The sequence below is a fragment of the Taudactylus pleione genome, unplaced genomic scaffold (assembly GCF_031769625.1).
Source record: "Taudactylus pleione unplaced genomic scaffold, aTauple2 ptg000460l, whole genome shotgun sequence".
Lineage (NCBI taxonomy): Eukaryota > Metazoa > Chordata > Amphibia > Anura > Myobatrachidae > Taudactylus > Taudactylus pleione.
This window is the reverse complement of record NW_028284862.1, coordinates 185,490-207,347: the sequence shown is the minus strand read 5'-3', so window position 1 is coordinate 207,347 and position 21,858 is coordinate 185,490. Positions and strand designations below refer to the sequence as shown.

Below are 21,858 nucleotides of genomic sequence, written 5' to 3'. Positions count from 1 at the left end.
ACTCACAGGACTAGAACAACGTGCAGCCAATCAGAGCATTAGAGCACTCACAGGACAAGAACATGCAGCCAATCATAGCATTAGAGCAATCACAGGACAAGAACAACCTGCAGCCAATTAGAGCAGTCACAGGTCTAGACCAGCCTGCAGCCAATCAGAGCATTAGAGCAGTCACAGGACTAGAACTACCTGCAGCCAATAATAGCATTAGTGCAGTCACAGGACTAGAACAACATGCAGACAATCAGAGCATTAGAGCAATCACAGGACTAGAACAACATGCAGCCAATCAGAGCATTTGAGCAGTCACAGGACTAGAACAACATGCAGACAATCAGAGCATTAGAGCAGTCACAGGACTAGAACAACCTGCAGCCAATCAGAGCATTAGAGCAGTCACAGGACTAAAACAACCTGCAGCCAATCAGAGCATTAGAGCACTCACAGGACTAGAACAACCTGCAGCCAATCAGAGCATTAGAGCCGTCACAGGACTAGAACAACCTGCAGCCAATTAGAGCATTAGAGCAGTCACAGGACTAGAACAACATGCAGCCAATCAGAGCATTAGAGCAGTCACAGGACTAGAACAACCTGCAGCCAATCGGAGCATTAGAGCAGTCACAGGACTAGAACAACCTGCAGCCAATCAGAGCATTAGAGCAGTCATGGGTCTAGAACAACCTGCAGCCATTCAGAGCATTAGAGCACTCACAGGACCGGCCCAGCCTGCAGCCAATCAGAGCATTAGAGCAGTCACAGGACTAGAACAACCTGCAGCCAAACAGAGCATTAGAGCAGTCATGGGTCTAGAACAACCTGCAGCCATTCAGAGCATTAGAGCACTCACAGGACCAGCCCAGCCTGCAGCCAATCAGAGCATTAGAGCAGTTACAGGACTAAAACAACCTGCAGCCAATCAGAGCATTAGAGCACTCACAGGACTAGAACAACCTGCAGCCAATCATATCATTAGAACAGTCACAGGACTAGAACAACCTGCAGCCAATCAGAGCATTAGAGCAGTCACAGGACTAGAACAACATGCAGCCAATCAGAGCATTAGAGCACTCACAGGACTAGAACAACCTGCAGCCAGTCAGAGCATTAGAGCAATCACAGGACTAGAACAACCTGCAGCCAGCCAGAGCATTAGAGCAGTCACAGGACTAGAACAACCTGCAGCCAATCAGAGCATTAGAGCAGTCACAGGACTAGAACAACCTGCAGCCAATCAGTGCATTAGAGCAATCACAGGACTAGAACAACATGCAGCCAATCAGAGCATTAGAGCAATCACAAGACTAGAACAGCCTGCAGCCAATCAGAGCATTAGAGCAATCACAGGACTAGATCAACCTGCAGCCAATCAGAGCATTAGAGCACTCACAGGACTAGAACAACCTGCAGCCAGTCAGAGCATTAGAGCAATCACAGGACTAGAACAACCTGCAGCCTGTCAGAGCATTAGAGCAATCACAGGACTAGAACAACCTGCAGCCAATCAGAGCATTAGAGCACTCACAGGACTAGAACAACGTGCAGCCAATCAGAGCATTAGAGCACTCACAGGACTAGAACATGCAGCCAATCATAGCATTAGAGCAGTCACAGGACTAGAACCACATGCAGCCAATCAGAGCATTAGAGCAATCACAGGACTAGAACAACATGCAGCCAATCAGAGCATTAGAGCAGTCACAGGACGAGCCCAGCCTGCAGCCAATCAGAGCATTAGAGCAATCACAGGACTAGCCCAGCCTGCAGCCAATCAGAGCATTAGAGCAATCACAGGACTAGCCCAGCCTGCAGCCAATCAGAGCTTTAGAGCAATCACAGGACTAGAACAACATGCAGCCAATCAGAGCATTAGAGCACTCACAGGACTAGCCCAGCCTGCAGCCAATCAGAGCATTAGAGCAGTCACAGGACTAGAACAACCTGCAGCCAATCGGAGCATTAGAGCAATCACAGGACTAGAACAACCTGCAGCCAATCAGAGAATTAGAGCAATCACAGGACTAGAACAACCCTCAGCCAATCAGAGCATTAGAGCACTCACAGGACTAGAACAACGTGCAGCCAATCAGAGCATTAGAGCACTCACAGGACTAGAACATGCAGCCAATCATAGCATTAGAGCAGTCACAGGACTAGAACAACATGCAGCCAATCAGAGCATTAGAGCAATCACAGGACTAGAACAACATGCAGCCAATCAGAGCATTAGAGCAATCACAGGACTAGAACAACATGCAGCCAATCAGAGCATTAGAGCACTCACAGGACTAGAACAACCTGCAGCCAATCAGAGCATTAGAGCAATCACAGGACTAGAACAACATGCAGCCAATCAGAGCATTAGAGCATTCACAGGACTAGCTCAGCCTGCAGCCAATCATAGCATTAGAGCAGTCATAGGACTAGAACAACCTACAGCCAATCAGAGCATTAGAGCAGTCACAGGACTAGAACAACCTGCAGCCAATCATAGCATTAGAGCAGTCACAAGACTAGAACAACCTGCAGCCAATCAGAGCATTAGAGCAGTCACAGGACTAGAACAACCTGCAGCCATCAGAGCATTAGAGCAATCACAAGACTAGAACAACCTGCAGCCAATCAGAGCATTAGGGCACTAACAGGACTAGCCCAGCCTGCAACCAATCAGAGCATTAGAGCAATTACAGGACTAGAACAACCTGCAGCCAATCAGAGAATTAGAGCAGCTACATGACTAGAGCAACTTGCAGCCAATCAGAGCATTAGAGCACTCACAGGACTAGAACAACCTGCAGCCAATCAGAGCATTAGAGCAATCACAGGACTAGAACAACATACAGCCAATCAGAGCATTAGAGCACTCACAGGACTAGCCCAGCCTGCAGCCAATCAGAGCATTAGAGCAGTCACAGGACTAGAACAACCTGCAGCCAATCAGAGCATTAGAGCAATCACAGGACTAGAACAACCTGCAGCCAATCAGAGAATTAGAGCAATCACAGGACTAGAACAACCTGCAGCCAATCAGAGCATTAGAGCACTCACAGGACTAGAACAACGTGCAGCCAATCAGAGCATTAGAGCACTCACAGGACTAGAACATGCAGCCAATCATAGCATTAGAGCAATCACAGGACTAGAACAACCTGCAGCCAGTTAGAGCAGTCACAGGTCTAGCCCAGCCTACAGCCAATAATAGCATTAGTGCAGTTACAGGACTAGAACAATCTGCAGCCAATCAGAGCATTAGAGCAGTCACAGGACTAGAACAACATGCAGCCAATCAGAGCATTAGAGCAGTCACAGGACTAGAACAACCTGCAGCCAATCAGAGCATTAGAGCAGTCACAGGACTAGAACAACCTGCAGCCAATCAGAGCATTAGAGCAATCACAGGACTAGAACAACATGTAGCCAATCAGAGCATTAGAGCAGTCACAGGACTAGAACAACCTGTAGCCAATCAGAGCATTAGTGTAATCACAGGACTAGAACAACATGCAGCCAATCAGAGAATTAGAGCAATCACAGGACTAGCCCAGCCTGCAGCCAATCAGAGTATTAGAGCAATCACAGGACTAGAACAACATGCAGCCAATCAGAGCATTAGAGCACTCACAGGACTAGAACAACCTGCAGCCAATCAGAGCATTAGAGCCGTCACAGGACTAGAACAACCTGTAGCCAATTAGAGCAGTCACAGGACTAGCCCAGCCTGCAGCCAATCAGAGCATTAGAGCAATCACAGGACTAGAACAACATGCAGCCAATCAGAGCATTAGAGCACTCACAGGACTAGAACAACCTGCAGCCAATCAGAGCATTAGAGCAGTCACAGGACTAGAACAACCTGCAGCCAATCGGAGCATTAGAGCAGTCACAGGACTAGAACAACATGCAGCCAATCAGAGCATTAGTGCAGTCACAGGACTAGAACAACCTGCAGCCAATCAGAGCATTAGAGCAGTCATGGGTCTAGAACAACCTGCAGCCATTCAGAGCATTAGAGCACTCACAGGACCAGCCCAGCCTGCAGCCAATCAGAGCATTAGAGCAGTCACAGGACTAGAACAACCTGCAGCCAATCAGAGCATTAGAGCAGTCATGGGTCTAGAACAACCTGCAGCCATTCAGAGCATTAGAGCACTCACAGGACCAGCCCAGCCTGCAGCCAATCAGAGCATTAGAGCAGTTACAGGACTAAAACAACCTGCAGCCAATCAGAGCATTAGAGCAGTCACAGGACTAGAACAACCTGCAGCCAATCAGAGCATTAGAGCATTCACAGGACTAGAACCAACATGCAGCCAATCAGAGCATTAGAGCAGTCACAGGACTAGCCCAGCCTGCAGCCAATCAGAGCATTAGAGCAATCACAGGACTAGCCCAGCCTGCAGCCAATCAGAGCATTAGAGCAATCACAGGACTAGCCCAGCCTGCAGCCAATCAGAGCATTAGAGCAATCACAGGACTGGAACAACATGCAGCCAATTAGAGCATTAGAGCACTCACAGGACTAGCCCAGCCTGCAGCCAATCAGAGCATTAGAGCAGTCACAGGACTAGAACAACCTGCAGCCAATCAGAGAATTAGAGCAATCACAGGACTAGAACAACCTGCAGCGAATCAGAGCATTAGAGCACTCACACTACTAGAACAACGTGCAGCCAATCAGAGCATTAGAGCACTCACAGGACTAGAACATGCAGCCAATCATAGCATTAGAGCAATCACAGGACTAGAACAACCTGCAGCCAATTAGAGCAGTCACAGGTCTAGCCCAGCCTGCAGCCAATCAGAGCATTAGAGCAGTTACAGGACTAGAACAACCTGCAGCCAATAATAGCATTAGAGCAGTCACAGGACTAGAACAACATGCAGCCAATAATAGCATTAGAGCAGTCACAGGACTAGAACAACATGCAGCCAATCAAAGCATTAGAGCAGTCACAGGACTAGAACAACCTGCAGCCAATCAGAGCATTAGAGCAGTCATAGGACTAGAACAACCTGCAGCCAATCAGAGCATTAGAGCAATCACAGGACTAGAACAACATGCAGCCAATCAGAGCATTAGAGCAGTCACAGGACTAGAACAACCTGTAGCCAATCAGAGCATTAGAGTAATCACAGGACTAGAACAACATGCAGTAAATCAGAGAATTAGAGCAATCACAGGACTAGCCCAGCCTGCAGCCAGTCAGAGTATTAGAGCAATCACAGGACTAGAGCAACATGCAGCCAATCAGAGCATTAGAGCACTCACAGGACTAGAACAACCTGCAGCCAATCAGAGCATTAGAGCCGTCACAGGACTAGAACAACCTGCAGCCAATTAGAGCATTAGAGCAGTCACAGGACTAGCCCAGCCTGCAGCCAATCAGAGCATTAGCGCAATCACAGGACTAGAACAACATGCAGCCAATCAGAGCATTAGAGCACTCACAGGACTAGAACAACCTGCAGCCAATCAGAGCATTAGAGCAGTCACAGGACTAGAACAACCTGCAGCCAATCGGAGCATTAGAGCAGTCACAGGACTAGAACAGCATGCAGCCAATCAGAGCATTAGAGCAGTCACAGGACTAGAACAACCTGCAGCCAATCAGAGCATTAGAGCAGTCATGGGTCTAGAACAACCTGCAGCCATTCAGAGCATTAGAGCACTCACTTGACCAGCCCAGCCTGCAGCCAATCAGAGCATTAGAGCAGTCACATGACTAGAACAACCTGCAGCCAATCAGAGGATTAGAGCACTCACAGGACTAGAACAACCTGCAGCCAATCATAGAATTAGAGCAGTCACAGGACTAGAACAACCTGCAGCCAATCAGAGCATTAGAGCAGTCACAGAACTAGAACAACATGCAGCCAATCAGAGCATTAGAGCACTCACAGGACTAGAACAACCTGCAGCCAGTCAGAGCATTAGAGCAATCACAGGACTAGAACAACCTGCAGCCAGCCAGAGCATTAGAGCAGTCACAGGACTAGAACAACTTGCAGCCAATCAGAGCATTAGAGCAGTCACAGGACTAGAACAACCTGCAGCCAATCAGTGCATTAGAGCAATCACAGGACTAGAACAACATGCAGCCAATCAGAGCATTAGAGCAATCACAAGACTAGAACAGCCTGCAGCCAATCAGAGCATTAGAGCAATCACAGGACTAGATCAACCTGCAGCCAATCAGAGCATTAGAGCACTCACAGGACTAGATCAACCTGCAGCCAGTCAGAGCATTAGAGCAATCACAGGACTAGAACAACCTGCAGCCAGTCAGAGCATTAGAGCAATCACAGGACTAGAACAACCTGCAGCCAATCAGAGCATTAGAGCAGTCACAGGACTAGAACAACATGCAGCCAATCATAGCATTAGAGCAATCACAGGACTAGAACTACCTGCAGCCAATCAGAGCATTAGAGCACTCACAGGACTAGCCCAGCCTGCAGCCAATCAGAGCATTAGAGCAGTCACAGGACTAGAACAACCTGCAGCCAATCGGAGCATTAGAGCACTCACAGGACTAGAACAACCTGCAGCCAATCAGAGCATTAGAGCACTCACAGGACTAGAACAACGTGCAGCCAATCAGAGCATTAGAGCACTCACAGGACTAGAACATGCAGCCAATCATAGCATTAGAGTAGTCACAGGACTAGAACAACCTGCAGCCAATCAGAGCATTAGAGCAATCACAGGACTAGAACAACCTGCAGCCAATCAGAGCATTAGAGCATTCACAGGACTAGAACATGCAGCCAATCATAGCATTAGAGCAGTCACAGGACTAGAACAACCTGCAGCCAATCAGAGCATTAGAGCAATCACAGGACTAGAACAACCTGCAGCCAATATGAGCATTAGAGCATTCACAGGACTAGAACCAACATGCAGCCAATCAGAGCATTAGAGCAGTCACAGGACTAGCCCAGCCTGCAGCCAATCAGAGCATTAGAGCAATCACAGGACTAGCCCAGCCTGCAGCAAATCAGAGCATTAGAGCAATCACAGGACTAGCCCAGCCTGCAGCCAATCAGAGCATTAGAGCAATCACAGGACTAGAACAACATGCAGCCAATCAGAGCATTAGAGCACTCACAGGACTAGCCCAGCCTGCAGCCAATCAGAGCATTAGAGCAGTCACAGGACTAGAACAACATGCAGCCAATCAGAGCATTAGAGCAATCACAGGACTAGAACAACCTGCAGCCAATCAGAGAATTAGAGCAATCACAGGACTAGAACAACCTGCAGCCAATCAGAGCATTAGAGCACTCACAGGACTAGAACAACGTGCAGCCAATCAGAGCATTAGAGCACTCACAGGACAAGAACATGCAGCCAATCATAGCATTAGAGCAATCACAGGACAAGAACAACCTGCAGCCAATTAGAGCAGTCACAGGTCTAGACCAGCCTGCAGCCAATCAGAGCATTAGAGCAGTCACAGGACTAGAACTACCTGCAGCCAATAATAGCATTAGTGCAGTCACAGGACTAGAACAACATGCAGACAATCAGAGCATTAGAGCAATCACAGGACTAGAACAACATGCAGCCAATCAGAGCATTTGAGCAGTCACAGGACTAGAACAACATGCAGACAATCAGAGCATTAGAGCAGTCACAGGACTAGAACAACCTGCAGCCAATCAGAGCATTAGAGCAGTCACAGGACTAAAACAACCTGCAGCCAATCAGAGCATTAGAGCACTCACAGGACTAGAACAACCTGCAGCCAATCAGAGCATTAGAGCCGTCACAGGACTAGAACAACCTGCAGCCAATTAGAGCATTAGAGCAGTCACAGGACTAGAACAACATGCAGCCAATCAGAGCATTAGAGCAGTCACAGGACTAGAACAACCTGCAGCCAATCGGAGCATTAGAGCAGTCACAGGACTAGAACAACCTGCAGCCAATCAGAGCATTAGAGCAGTCATGGGTCTAGAACAACCTGCAGCCATTCAGAGCATTAGAGCACTCACAGGACCGGCCCAGCCTGCAGCCAATCAGAGCATTAGAGCAGTCACAGGACTAGAACAACCTGCAGCCAAACAGAGCATTAGAGCAGTCATGGGTCTAGAACAACCTGCAGCCATTCAGAGCATTAGAGCACTCACAGGACCAGCCCAGCCTGCAGCCAATCAGAGCATTAGAGCAGTTACAGGACTAAAACAACCTGCAGCCAATCAGAGCATTAGAGCACTCACAGGACTAGAACAACCTGCAGCCAATCATATCATTAGAACAGTCACAGGACTAGAACAACCTGCAGCCAATCAGAGCATTAGAGCAGTCACAGGACTAGAACAACATGCAGCCAATCAGAGCATTAGAGCACTCACAGGACTAGAACAACCTGCAGCCAGTCAGAGCATTAGAGCAATCACAGGACTAGAACAACCTGCAGCCAGCCAGAGCATTAGAGCAGTCACAGGACTAGAACAACCTGCAGCCAATCAGAGCATTAGAGCAGTCACAGGACTAGAACAACCTGCAGCCAATCAGTGCATTAGAGCAATCACAGGACTAGAACAACATGCAGCCAATCAGAGCATTAGAGCAATCACAAGACTAGAACAGCCTGCAGCCAATCAGAGCATTAGAGCAATCACAGGACTAGATCAACCTGCAGCCAATCAGAGCATTAGAGCACTCACAGGACTAGAACAACCTGCAGCCAGTCAGAGCATTAGAGCAATCACAGGACTAGAACAACCTGCAGCCTGTCAGAGCATTAGAGCAATCACAGGACTAGAACAACCTGCAGCCAATCAGAGCATTAGAGCACTCACAGGACTAGAACAACGTGCAGCCAATCAGAGCATTAGAGCACTCACAGGACTAGAACATGCAGCCAATCATAGCATTAGAGCAGTCACAGGACTAGAACCACATGCAGCCAATCAGTGCATTAGAGCAATCACAGGACTAGAACAACATGCAGCCAATCAGAGCATTAGAGCAGTCACAGGACGAGCCCAGCCTGCAGCCAATCAGAGCATTAGAGCAATCACAGGACTAGCCCAGCCTGCAGCCAATCAGAGCATTAGAGCAATCACAGGACTAGCCCAGCCTGCAGCCAATCAGAGCTTTAGAGCAATCACAGGACTAGAACAACATGCAGCCAATCAGAGCATTAGAGCACTCACAGGACTAGCCCAGCCTGCAGCCAATCAGAGCATTAGAGCAGTCACAGGACTAGAACAACCTGCAGCCAATCGGAGCATTAGAGCAATCACAGGACTAGAACAACCTGCAGCCAATCAGAGAATTAGAGCAATCACAGGACTAGAACAACCCTCAGCCAATCAGAGCATTAGAGCACTCACAGGACTAGAACAACGTGCAGCCAATCAGAGCATTAGAGCACTCACAGGACTAGAACATGCAGCCAATCATAGCATTAGAGCAGTCACAGGACTAGAACAACATGCAGCCAATCAGAGCATTAGAGCAATCACAGGACTAGAACAACATGCAGCCAATCAGAGCATTAGAGCAATCACAGGACTAGAACAACATGCAGCCAATCAGAGCATTAGAGCACTCACAGGACTAGAACAACCTGCAGCCAATCAGAGCATTAGAGCAATCACAGGACTAGAACAACATGCAGCCAATCAGAGCATTAGAGCATTCACAGGACTAGCTCAGCCTGCAGCCAATCATAGCATAAGAGCAGTCATAGGACTAGAACAACCTACAGCCAATCAGAGCATTAGAGCAGTCACAGGACTAGAACAACCTGCAGCCAATCATAGCATTAGAGCAGTCACAAGACTAGAACAACCTGCAGCCAATCAGAGCATTAGAGCAGTCACAGGACTAGAACAACCTGCAGCCATCAGAGCATTAGAGCAATCACAAGACTAGAACAACCTGCAGCCAATCAGAGCATTAGGGCACTAACAGGACTAGCCCAGCCTGCAACCAATCAGAGCATTAGAGCAATTACAGGACTAGAACAACCTGCAGCCAATCAGAGAATTAGAGCAGCTACATGACTAGAGCAACCTGCAGCCAATCAGAGCATTAGAGCACTCAGAGGACTAGAACAACCTGCAGCCAATCAGAGCATTAGAGCAATCACAGGACTAGAACAACCCACAGCCAATCAGCAATAGGAGAGTAAGATAAATAAACACTCTTGTAGCCAATCATATTATTAGAACACTCACAGGACTAGAGGGCTCTTTTTACTACAATCCGCATTGGTAATGCAGATTGTAGTGTGATATTACCAACTGAATTCGCATTGCCAATATCACAGGGATTTACTACAGATCCCTTGCAGGGACAGAGCTTGCGATAAAGCTCTGTCCCTGCTAATCCCCTTCGGAGCCTTATCACGGTATTTTTGCAAAAAATACCGTGATTAAGTGCCTGCGCATGCGCCGACCGGTCGCCGCTGCTACCCCCCTCCGGCGCTCAGCCCCGGCGCTAAGCCCCACCCCCACGATTGCGGACCCCCCGCGACCCCCTTACCTGCTTACTTACACTTACCTGCATGCTCCAGGCCTCCGGTGATGTTCTGCATTCCTCCGATCAGATGATCTCCCATACTGCACTAGGGCCCGATCACCTGATGATCGGGCCGCAGAGTTCTGTGGGAGACCAGCTGACGGGAGGGGAGTCATCACCGGAGGCCCGATCACCTGATGACCGGGCAGCAGTGCACTATGGGAGACCAGCTGACTGGAGGGGAGTCATCACCGGAGGCCCGATCACCGGTCCCTGGAGTCAGGTAAGTAAATTTTTTTTTACTATTTATTTTTTTCTTTTTTTTTACAGTGATCAGCTTGCGGTCTGTTTATACCACACAGCTGATTACAGGGACCGACTCCCGGCTCTGCTCTCCCCGTTAGAGCAGGCCAGGAGTCCGGTAACCGGGGGAGACCCTGGATAACGCCACCTCCAGGTGACGTTATTATCACAGGGCTTTCCCCGATATTTTTTTCACATTTATTTTTAGTAACTCTGGTCGGATCACATTTCCCATTACAGTTATGGGAAATGTGATCTGATTACTAAAAATAAGTGATACTTAGGGGTTGGATTAGAATTTTACGAATTCTCCTCCAATTGACCTGTAATAACTATAGGTGATACTAAAATAATGTGAAAAGGGTGTGACAGCACAAAACACCCTTTTTCACATTATTTTAGTAAAAATAATGTTGATAAATAGAGCCCTAGGTCTCCTGTCTCACCTTGGGCTCTATTTATCAACATTATTTTTACTAAAATAAAGTGATAAAGGCTGTTTTGTGTTGTCAAACCCTTTTCACATTATTTTAGTATCACCTATAGTTATTACAGGTCAATTGGAGTAGAATTCGTAAAATTCTACTCCAACCCCTAAGTATCACTTATTTTTAGTAATCAGATCACATTTCCCATAACTGTAATGGGAAATGTGATCCGACCAGAGTTACTAAAAATAAATGTGAAAAAAATATCGGGGAAAGCCCTGTGATAATAACGCCACCTGGAGGTGGCGTTATCCAGGGTCTCCCCCGGTTACCGGGCTCCCACTCTGCTCTAACGGGGAGAGCAGAGCCGGGAGTCGGTCCCTGTAATCAGCTGTGTGGTCTAAACAGACCGCAAGCTGATTACTGTAAAAAAAAATAAAAATAAAAATAGTAAAAAAAAAATTACTTACCTGACTCCAGGGACCGGTGATCGGGCCTCCGGTGATGACTCCCCTCCGGTCAGCTGGTCTCCCACAGTGCACTGCTGCCCGTTCATCAGGTGATCGGGCCCCAGTGCAGTATGGGAGATCACCTGACTGGAGGAATGGAGAACATCACCGGAGGCCTGGAGCATGCAGGTAAGTGTAAGTAAGGGAGAGCGGGGTCGCGGGGGGGGGGTCCGCGATCGCGGGGGGCGGGGCTTAGCACCGGGGGAAAGGCTTAGCACTGGAGGGGGGGTAGCAGCGGCGACCGGTCGGCGCATGCGCAGGCACTTAATCATGGTATTTTTTGCGAAAATACCGTGATAAGGCTCCGAAGGGGATTGGCAGGAACAGAGCTTTATCGCAAGCTCTGTCCCTGTAAGGGATTTGTAGTAAATCCCTGTGACATTGCCTGAATTCGCAATGCGAATTCAGTCGGTAATATCACACTACAATCTGCATTACCAATGCGGATTGTAGTAAATAGAGCCCCTTAGCTTCCTGTGTGGGGAGGATCCGGTGACCTTATCCCTTCATAGATGACAGTATCACCATTCCTCATGGGCTAATTCCCCAATATCTATGTGACCTGTTGCCATTGAAGTTTTCTGACTCAGGGGGAGAGGTACCGAGCCTTGGGGAGAGATAAAGTGGGGAAGGTTCTGGCACAGTCTTTGTAATGAGTTAGACGCTGATTGGTTGATATGGGCAATTATGCCACTTTATCTCTCTCCAAACACTCCAAGATACATCTCCCCATCAGAGTCACCTTGATCTATAGACCCCGCAATGAGGTACAAGGTGAGGAGCCTCAGAATGGGACACAAAACTGCTACTTCTAATATCAGGGAGCAGATACGGGGAGAGCCCTACATCCCAGGTGGAGAGCAGGAGCTTCCGCCCAGCATAAAACAGGACTAGGATCAGCCGTCTGACCATAATACAGGACTAGGAACAGCCGTCTGACCATATAACCAGCACAGCATAATACAGGACTAGGATCAGCCATCTGACCATAATACAGGACTAGGATCAGCCGTCTAACCATATAACCATTGCAGCATAATACAGGACTAGGATCAGCCATCTGACCATAATACAGGACTAGGATCAGCTGTCTGACCATAATACAGGACTAGGATCAGCCGTCTAACCATATAACCATTGCAGCATAATACAGGACTAGGATCAGCCATCTGACCATAATACAGGACTAGGATCAGCCATCTGGCCATAATACAGGACTAGGATCAGCCGTCTGACCATAATACAGGACTAGAATCAGCCGTCTGACCATAATACAGGGCTAGGATCAGCCGTCTGACCATAATACAGGACTAGGATCAGCCGTCTGACCATATAACTGTCGCAGCATAATACAGGACTAGGATCTGCCGTCTGACCATATAACCAGCACAGCATAATACAGGACTAGGATCAGCCATCTGACCATAATACAGGACTAGGATCAGCCGTCTAACCATATAACCATTGCAGCATAATACAGGACTAGGATCAGCCATCTGACCATAATACAGGACTAGGATCAGCCATCTGGCCATAATACAGGACTAGGATCAGCCATCTGACCATATAACCAGCGCAGCATAAAACAGGACTAGGATCAGCCGTCTGACCATAATGCAGGACTAGAATCAGCCGTCTGACCATAATACAGGGCTAGGATCAGCCGTCTGACCATAATACAGGACTAGGATCAGCCATCTGACCATATAACTGTCGCAGCATAATACAGGACTAGGATCAGCCATCTGACCATATAACCAGCACAGCATAATACAGGACTAGGGTCAGCCGTCTGACCATAATACAGGACTAGGATCAGCCGTCTGACCATATAACTAGCACAGCATAATACAGGACTAGGATCAGCCATCTGACTGTCATGCAGGACTAGGATCAGCCGTCTGACCATAATACAGGACTAGGATCAGCCATCTGACTGTCATGCAGGACTAGGATCAGCCGTCTGACCATAATACAGGACTAGGATCAGCCGTCTAACCATATAACCATTGCAGCATAATACAGGACTAGGATCAGCCATCTGACCATAATACAGGACTAGGATCAGCCGTCTGACCATATAACCAGCGCAGCATAATACAGGACTAGGATCAGCCGTCTGACCATAATGCAGGACTAGAATCAGCTGTCTGACCATAATACAGGGCTAGGATCAGCTGTCTGACCATAATACAGGACTAGGATCAGCCATCTGACCATATAACTGTCGCAGCATAATACAGGACTAGGATCAGCCATCTGACCATATAACCAGCACAGCATAATACAGGACTAGGGTCAGCCGTCTGACCATAATACAGGACTAGGATCAGCCGTCTGACCATATAACTAGCACAGCATAATACAGGACTAGGATCAGCCGTCTGACCATAATACAGGACTAGGATCAGCCATTTGACTGTCATGCAGGACTAGGATCAGCCGTCTGACCATAATACAGGACTAGGATCAGCCGTCTCATCATATAACCAGCACAGCATAATACAGGACTAGGATCAGCCGTCTGACCATAATACAGGACTAGGATCAGCCATCTGACCATAATACAGGACTAGGATAAGCTGTCTGACCATAACACAGGACTAGGATCTGCCGTCTGACCATATAACTAGAGCAGCATAATACAGGACTAGGATCAGCCGTCTGACCATATAATCAGCTCAGCATGATACAGGACTAAGATCAGCCATCTGACCATAATACAGGACTAGGATCAGCTGTCTGACCATATAACCAGCGCAGCATATTACAGGATTGGGATCAGCCATCTGGCCATAATACAGGACTAGAATCATCCGTCTGACCATAATACAGGACTAGGATCAGCCGTCTGACTGTCATACAGGACTAGGATCAGCTGTCTGACCATATAACTGCAGCATAATACAGGACTAGGATCAGCCATATAACCAGCACAGCATAATACAGGACTAGGGTCAGCCGTCTGACCATAATACAGGACTAGGATCAGCCGTCTGACCAAATAACCATAGCAGCATAATACAGGATTGGGATCAGCCATCTGACCATAATACAGGACTAGGATCAGCCATCTGACCATAATACAGGACTAGGATCAGCCGTCTGACTGTCATACAGGACTAGGATCAGCCGTCTGACCATAATACAGGACTAGGATCAGCCATCTGACCAAATAAATAGCGCAGCATAATACAGGATTGGGATCAGCCATCTGACCATATAACCAGCACAGCATAATACAGGACTAGGATCAGCCGTCTGACCATAATACAGGACTAGGATCAGCCGTCTGACCCTATAACCAGCACAGCATAATACAGGATTGGGATCAGCCATCTGGCCATAATACAGGACTAGGATCAGCGGTCTGACCGTAATACAGGACTAGGATCAGCCATCTGACCATAATACAGGACTAGGATCAGCCGTCCCACCATAATACAGGACTAGGATCAGCCGTCTGACCATATAACCAGCGCAGCATAATACAGGACTGGGATTATCCATCTGGCCATAATACAGGACTAGGATCAGCCGTCTGACGATAATACAGGACTAGGATCAGCCGTCTGACCATATAACCAGCGCAGCATAATACAGGACTAGGATCAGCCATCTGACCATAATTGAGGACTAGGATCAGCCGTCTGACCATATAACCATCGCAGCATAATACAGGACTAGGATCATCCGTCTGACCATAATACAGGACTAGGATCAGCCATCTGACCATAATACAGGACTAGGATCAGCCATCTGACCATAAAACAGGACTAGGATCAGCCCTCTGACCATAATACAGGACTAGGATCAGCCGTCTGACCATATAACCAGCGCAGCATAATACAGGACTAGGAGCAGCCGTCTGACCATAATACAGGACTAGGATCAGCCGTCTGACCATAATACAGGACTAGGATCAGCCATCTGACCATAATACAGGACTAGGATCAGCCGTCTGACCATAATACAGGACTAGGATCAGCCGTCTGACCATAATACAGGACTAGGATCAGCCGTCTGACCATATAACCAACACAGCATAATACAGGACTAGGATCAGCCGTCTGACCATAATACAGGACTAGGATCAGCCGTCTGACCATATAACCAGCACAGCATAATACAGGACTAGGATCAGCCGTCTGACTGTCATACAGGACTAGGATCAGCTGTCTGACCATAATACAGGACTAGGATCAGCCGTCTAACCATAAAACCATTGCAGCATAATACAGGACTAGGATCAGCCATCTGACCATAATACAGGACTAGGATAAGCCGTCTGACCATAAAACAGGACTAGGATCACCTGTCTGACCATAATATAGGACTAGGATCAGCCGTCTGACCATAATACAGGACTAGGATCAGCCTTCTGACCATATAACTGCAGCATAATACAGGACTAGGATCAGCCATATAACCAGCACAGCATAATACAGGACTAGGGTCAGCCGTCTGACCATAATACAGGACTAGGATCAGCCGTCTGACCATTTAACTAGCACAGCAAAATACAGGGCTAGGATCAGCCGTCTGACCATAATACAGGACTAGGGCCCTCATTCAGAGCCGTACGCTCTGAGCAGAGCGCACGCTCTGCATGAGGGCCGGGCTCCTTTTTCATGGAGCGTCCTCCTGGACGCTCGTATAGCTGTGGGTCACCACCTACAGGCTATACGAGCGTGCATTTTGATGGCCGCGATGGTCGTGACCATCGCGACCATCGAAATTGCGAGCCGGAGCCTGCGGTTGAGGTTTTCAACCGCAAGCTCCGGAGTGATTTTGGCTCTATCAGAGCCAAAATCACTCCCACTGACATCACTAGTGATGTCAGTGGGCCGGCTTCTGACGGGAGGCGTTCCCGTGGGAACGCCCCCGTCAGGGAGGCACGCCCCCGGCACGCCCACCAAAGGGGGCGTGCTGTCAATCAACATTGACAGCACGCCCCCTTTGATCGGACACAACGAGCGAAGGAAAGTCCTTCGCTCGTCGTGTCTGGCGCATGCGCACGACGGAGCTCCCTCCGTCGTGCGCATGCTCAGTGCAGACCATCGACCCACTTGCGAGCGTACAGCCGCTCGCGAGTGGGTCTGAATCAGGCCCTAGGATCAGCCGTCTGACCATAATACAGGACTAGGATCAGCCGTTTGACTATATAACCAGCACAGCATAATACAGGACTAGGATCAGCCGTCTGACCATAATACGGGACTAGGATCAACTGTCTGACCATAACACAGGACTAGGATCAGCTGTCTGACCATAACACAGGACTAGGATCAGCCGTCTGACCATATAACCAGCACAGCGTATTACAGGACTAGGATCAGCCATCTGACCATAAAACTGGACTAGGATCAGCCCTCTGACCATAATACAGGACTAGGATCATCCGTCTGACCATAATACAGGACTAGGATCAGCCGTCTGACCATATAACCAGCGCAGCATAATACAGGACTAGGATCATCCGTCTGACCATAATACAGGACTAGGATCATCCGTCTGACCATAATACAGGACTAGGATCAGCCGTCTGACCATAATCCAGGACTAGGATCAGCCGTCTGACCATATAACCAGCGCAGCATAATACAGGACTAGGATCAGCCGTCTGACCATAATACAGGACTAGGATCAGCCGTCTGACCATATAACCAGCACAGCATAATACAGGACTAGGATCAGCCGTCTGACCATAATGCAGGACTAGGATCAGCCGTCTGACCATAATACAGGACTAGGATCAGCCGTCTGACCATATAACCAGCGCAGCATAATACTGGACTAGGATCAGCCGTCTGACCATAATACAGGACTAGGATCAGCCGTCTGACCATATAACTAGCGCAGCATAATACAGGACAAGGATCAGCCGTCTGACCATAATACAGGACTAGGATCAGCCGTCTGACCATAATACAGGACTAGGATCAGCAGCCTGACCATATAACCAGCACAGCGTATTACAGGACGAGGATCAGCCGTCTGACCATAATACAGGACTAGGATCATCCGTCTGACCATAATACAGGACTAGGATCAGCCATCTGACCATAATACAGGACTAGGATCAGCCATCTGACCATAATACAGGACTAGGATCAGCCGTCTGACCATAAAACAGATCTAGGATCAGCCGTCTGACCATAAAACAGATCTAGAATCAGCCGTCTGACCATATAACCAGCGCAGCATAATACAGGACTAGGATCATCCGTCTGACCATAATACAGGACTAGGATCAGCCGTCTGACCATAATACAGGACTAGGATCAGCCGTCTGACCATAATACAGGACTAGGATCAGCCGTCTGACCATAATACAGGACTAGGATCAGCCATCTGACCATAAAACAGATCTAGGATCAGCCGTCTGACCATATAACCAGCGCAGCATAATACAGGACTAGGATCAGCCACCTGACCATAATACAGGACTAGGATCAGCCGTCTGACCATAATACAGGACTAGGATCAGCCGTCTGACCATAAAACAGATCTAGGATCAGCCGTCTGATCATATAACCAGCGCAGCATAATACAGGACTAGGATCATCCGTCTGACCATAATACAGGACTAGGATCATCCGTCTGACCATAATACAGGACTAGGATCATCCGTCTGACCATAATACAGGACTAGGATCAGCCGTCTGACCATAATACAGGACTAGGATCAGCCATCTGACCATAATACAGGACTAGAATCAGCCGTCTGACCATAATAGAGGACTAGGATCAGCCATCTGACCGGGATCGGTATGATTTACCATCGGCCGCATCAAATCCTGAGAGCGGAAGCCCAGCAGAGGTGAAGATCCTGACAGCAGCTAAGGTGAGTACAAACTAACCTAACCCCACAAGTGCCTAACCCAGCCCTCTCTTATGGGTGCCTAACCCTAATCTTTACCCCCAAGTGCCTAACCCTAACCTTCCCCCCCAAGTGCCTAACCCTAACCCCTCTCTAAGTGCCTAACCCTATCCCCTCTCTGTGCCTAACCCTATCCCCTCTCTAAGTGCCTAACCCTAACCTTCCCCCCAAGTGCCTAACCCTAACCCCTCTCTAAGTGCCTAACCCTAACCCCTCTCTAAGTGCCTAACCCTAACCTTCCCCCCAAGTGCCTAACCCTAACCCCTCTCTAAGTGCCTAACCCTATCCCCTCTCTAAGTGCCTAACCCTAACCTTCCCCCCAAGTGCCTAACCCTAACCCCTCTCTAAGTGCCTAACCCTAACCCCTCTCTAAGTGCCTAACCCTAACCTCCCCCCCCAAGTGCCTAATCCTAACCCCTCTCTAAGTGCCATAACCCTAACCTTCCCCCAAGTGCCTAACCATAACCCCTCTCTAAGTGCCTAACCCTAACCCCTCTCTAAGTGCCTAAACCTAACCCCCCCTTCCTCGCTGCCTAAACCTTAGTCTCCTGGGGGGTGCCTAACCCTAACCTCCCCCCGGGGATACCTAACCCTAATTTCCCCTAGCCTAACCCCAACCCTCCCGGGGGGCTGCCTACCCCTAAGTCCCCCACGGGAGCCCCTAACCTAACTCTCCCCCCTGCGGCTGTCCGCACCCAGGATTTCGACACCTGTCATTAGACCCTTGCCGGGATTAGACAGTCGGGATGCCAACGGTTGAGATTTAGACCGTTGGGATCCCGACTGCATACCGTCTGATACCATATAACCAGCGTAGTAGGTGCAAGGCGTTAGCATGTAGAGTACAGTACAACCGTGCGCTCCCCTCTTTCCAGCCCCCCGAACCCCTGCGCTCCCCTCTTGTCAGTCCTCCCCAACCCTGCTCTCCCTTCTCCTCAGTCCTCCCCAACCCTGTGCTCCCTTCTCCTCAGTCCTCCCCAACCCTGTGCTCCCTTCTCCTCAGTCCTCCCCAACCCTGTGCTCCCTTCTCCTCAGTCCTCCCCAACCCTGTGCTCCCTTCTCCTCAGTCCTCCCCAACCCTGTGCTCCCTTCTCCTCAGTCCTCCCCAACCCTGTGCTCCCTTCTCCTCAGTCCTCCCCATCCCTGTGCTCCCCTCTTGTCAGTCCTCCTCAACCCCTGCGCTCCCCTCTCCTCAGCTCCCCCAACCCCTGCGCTCCCCTCTCATTTGTCCCCCAGCCCCTGAGATCCCCTTTTGCCAGTTCACCTCCCAACCCCTGCACTCCCCTCTCCTCAGTCCTCCCAACCCATGCACTCTCCTTAGTCCCCGCAACCCCTGCACTCCCCTCTCCTCAGTCTCTCCAAACCCTGCACTCTCCTTAGTCCCCCCAACCCCTGCGCTCCCCTCAAATTAGTCGTCTATAACCCCCTGTGCTCCCCTCTCCTCAGTTTCCACAACCCCCACGCTCCCCTCTAGTCAGTCCAGCATCAATAGTGAATCTATTCTAAACTAATCCCAGAGCTCCCAATGCACCATTATCACAGACAATATCTCATTATCTCTAGGACAGAAGCCTGCTATGACCACAATGGTGAGTAAGGTATATCCAGCTGCCAGTCTGGAGACCTCAAGCAGATGCTAGGACAGCTAAATAGGCACAATTGGGCTATGACTGTGGCACCATTGACTGATACCGGCATTTGCAGAGCTTTCTGCCCCAGTATAGGAGGGATTAGAGCAGGTCGGTGGAGACAGAGTTATGTCACTGCTCCAGATTATTAATGGTGTAATCCCAACTCCCACTACTGTCCCAGTCACAGACATACTGGGATGAATGTCCCCCTCCACAGAAATCAGACAGGAGATAAGTACCAGACCTGTATATAGGCCCCAGGCGCTGGAAGTTCTCCTCCATGACATGGTGCATGCGCTGGAAGCTGTTTCTTCTCCAGAACTGGAAGAGGTTGTACCAGGGGTTGCGACCAGTTGTGGGGATGGCCTGGTATGGCAGAGTCTGGCTGCTGGCAGCGATATCTGTGGTGGCTTCCTGGATGAGTGGGGCTGTGGACAGTCGGGAAACCCCCATCAAGAAAAGGCTTGTAGGTTCCCACGGTTGATGCTTTGTAAAACAGGAGCCAACCTGTCGCAGAACTGTCCTCTCCAACATGGCTAATGGACCTGCTCTTTATCTGTGCCCTAAACTGTCTCGCACGTTATACCTTGTTGGAGCAGATTCTCATCGCTTCATCCAACCTTTCATGTAAATGCTGTCTAATTCTGTCACACAGGACCTGCTGTTTCCTTCTCACCTAGCCGTGCCTCCCGTTCACCCTACTCTATAGATCCCACTCACCCAATTCTACAGATCCCACTCACCCTACTCTATAGATCCCACTCACACTATTCTATAGATCCCACTCACACTATTCTACAGATCCCACTCACACTATTCTACAGATCCCACTCACCCTATTCTATAGATCCCACTCACCCTATTCTACAGATCCCACTAACCCTATTCTATAGATCCTACTCACCCAATTCTATAGATACCACTCACCCAATTCTATAGATCCTACTCACCCAATTCTATAGATACCACTCACCCAATTCTATAGATCCTAGTCACCCAATTCTATAGATCCCACTCACCCTATTCTATAGATCCCTCTCACCCTATTCTATAGATCCCACTCTTCCTTCCGCATCTCAGTGTGACGCCCTGCTGCTGTCTCTCCCTGCTCTCTCTCAGGCACCGATGTCTCTGTCTCTCTGTCTCTCTCTCTCTCTCAGGCAGCGATGTCTCCCTCTCTCTCTCCCTGCTCTCTCTCAGGCAGCGATGTCTCCCTCTCTCTCTCAGGCAGCGCTGTCTCCCTCTCTCTCTCAGGCAGCGCTGTCTCCCTCTCTCTCTCAGGCAGCGATGTCTCCCTCTCTCTCTCAGGCAGCGATGTCTCCCTCTGTCTCTCAGGCAGCGATGTCTCCCTCTGTCTCTCAGGCAGCGATGTCTCCCTCTGTCTCTCAGGCAGCGATGTCTCCCTCTCTCTCTCAGGCAGTGATGTCTCCCGCCCTCGGTCTCTCACTGATGTCCTGTATCATTCTCATATACACCAGTTATCATCACCAGATCTTTCCATGACACAGAGCTGTCCCCTCCCTCGGACCACCCTGTCTCCCCTCTCTGACCTCTGATGACTGAAGTGATATTTAAAGTATCATTATCAGCTTAAACAACATTGTGTTAATTAGATGCATCCAGACAT

The 21,858-nt window shown here is 49.0% G+C and overlaps 1 protein-coding gene across 1 annotated transcript in view; it reads right to left on the bottom strand.

Moving 5' to 3' along the window:
• LOC148504695 (cytochrome P450 11B, mitochondrial-like) overlaps window positions 1-20,765 on the bottom strand; it is an 87,908-nt gene extending 67,143 nt beyond the window's left edge. Inside the window, exon 1 of the mRNA XM_088448588.1 lies at window positions 20,476-20,765. Within this exon, the coding sequence (XP_088304714.1) occupies window positions 20,476-20,765 (290 nt within the window). The remainder of the gene's footprint in view (window positions 1-20,475) is intronic.
• Between the last annotated feature and the right edge of the window lie 1,093 nt (window positions 20,766-21,858).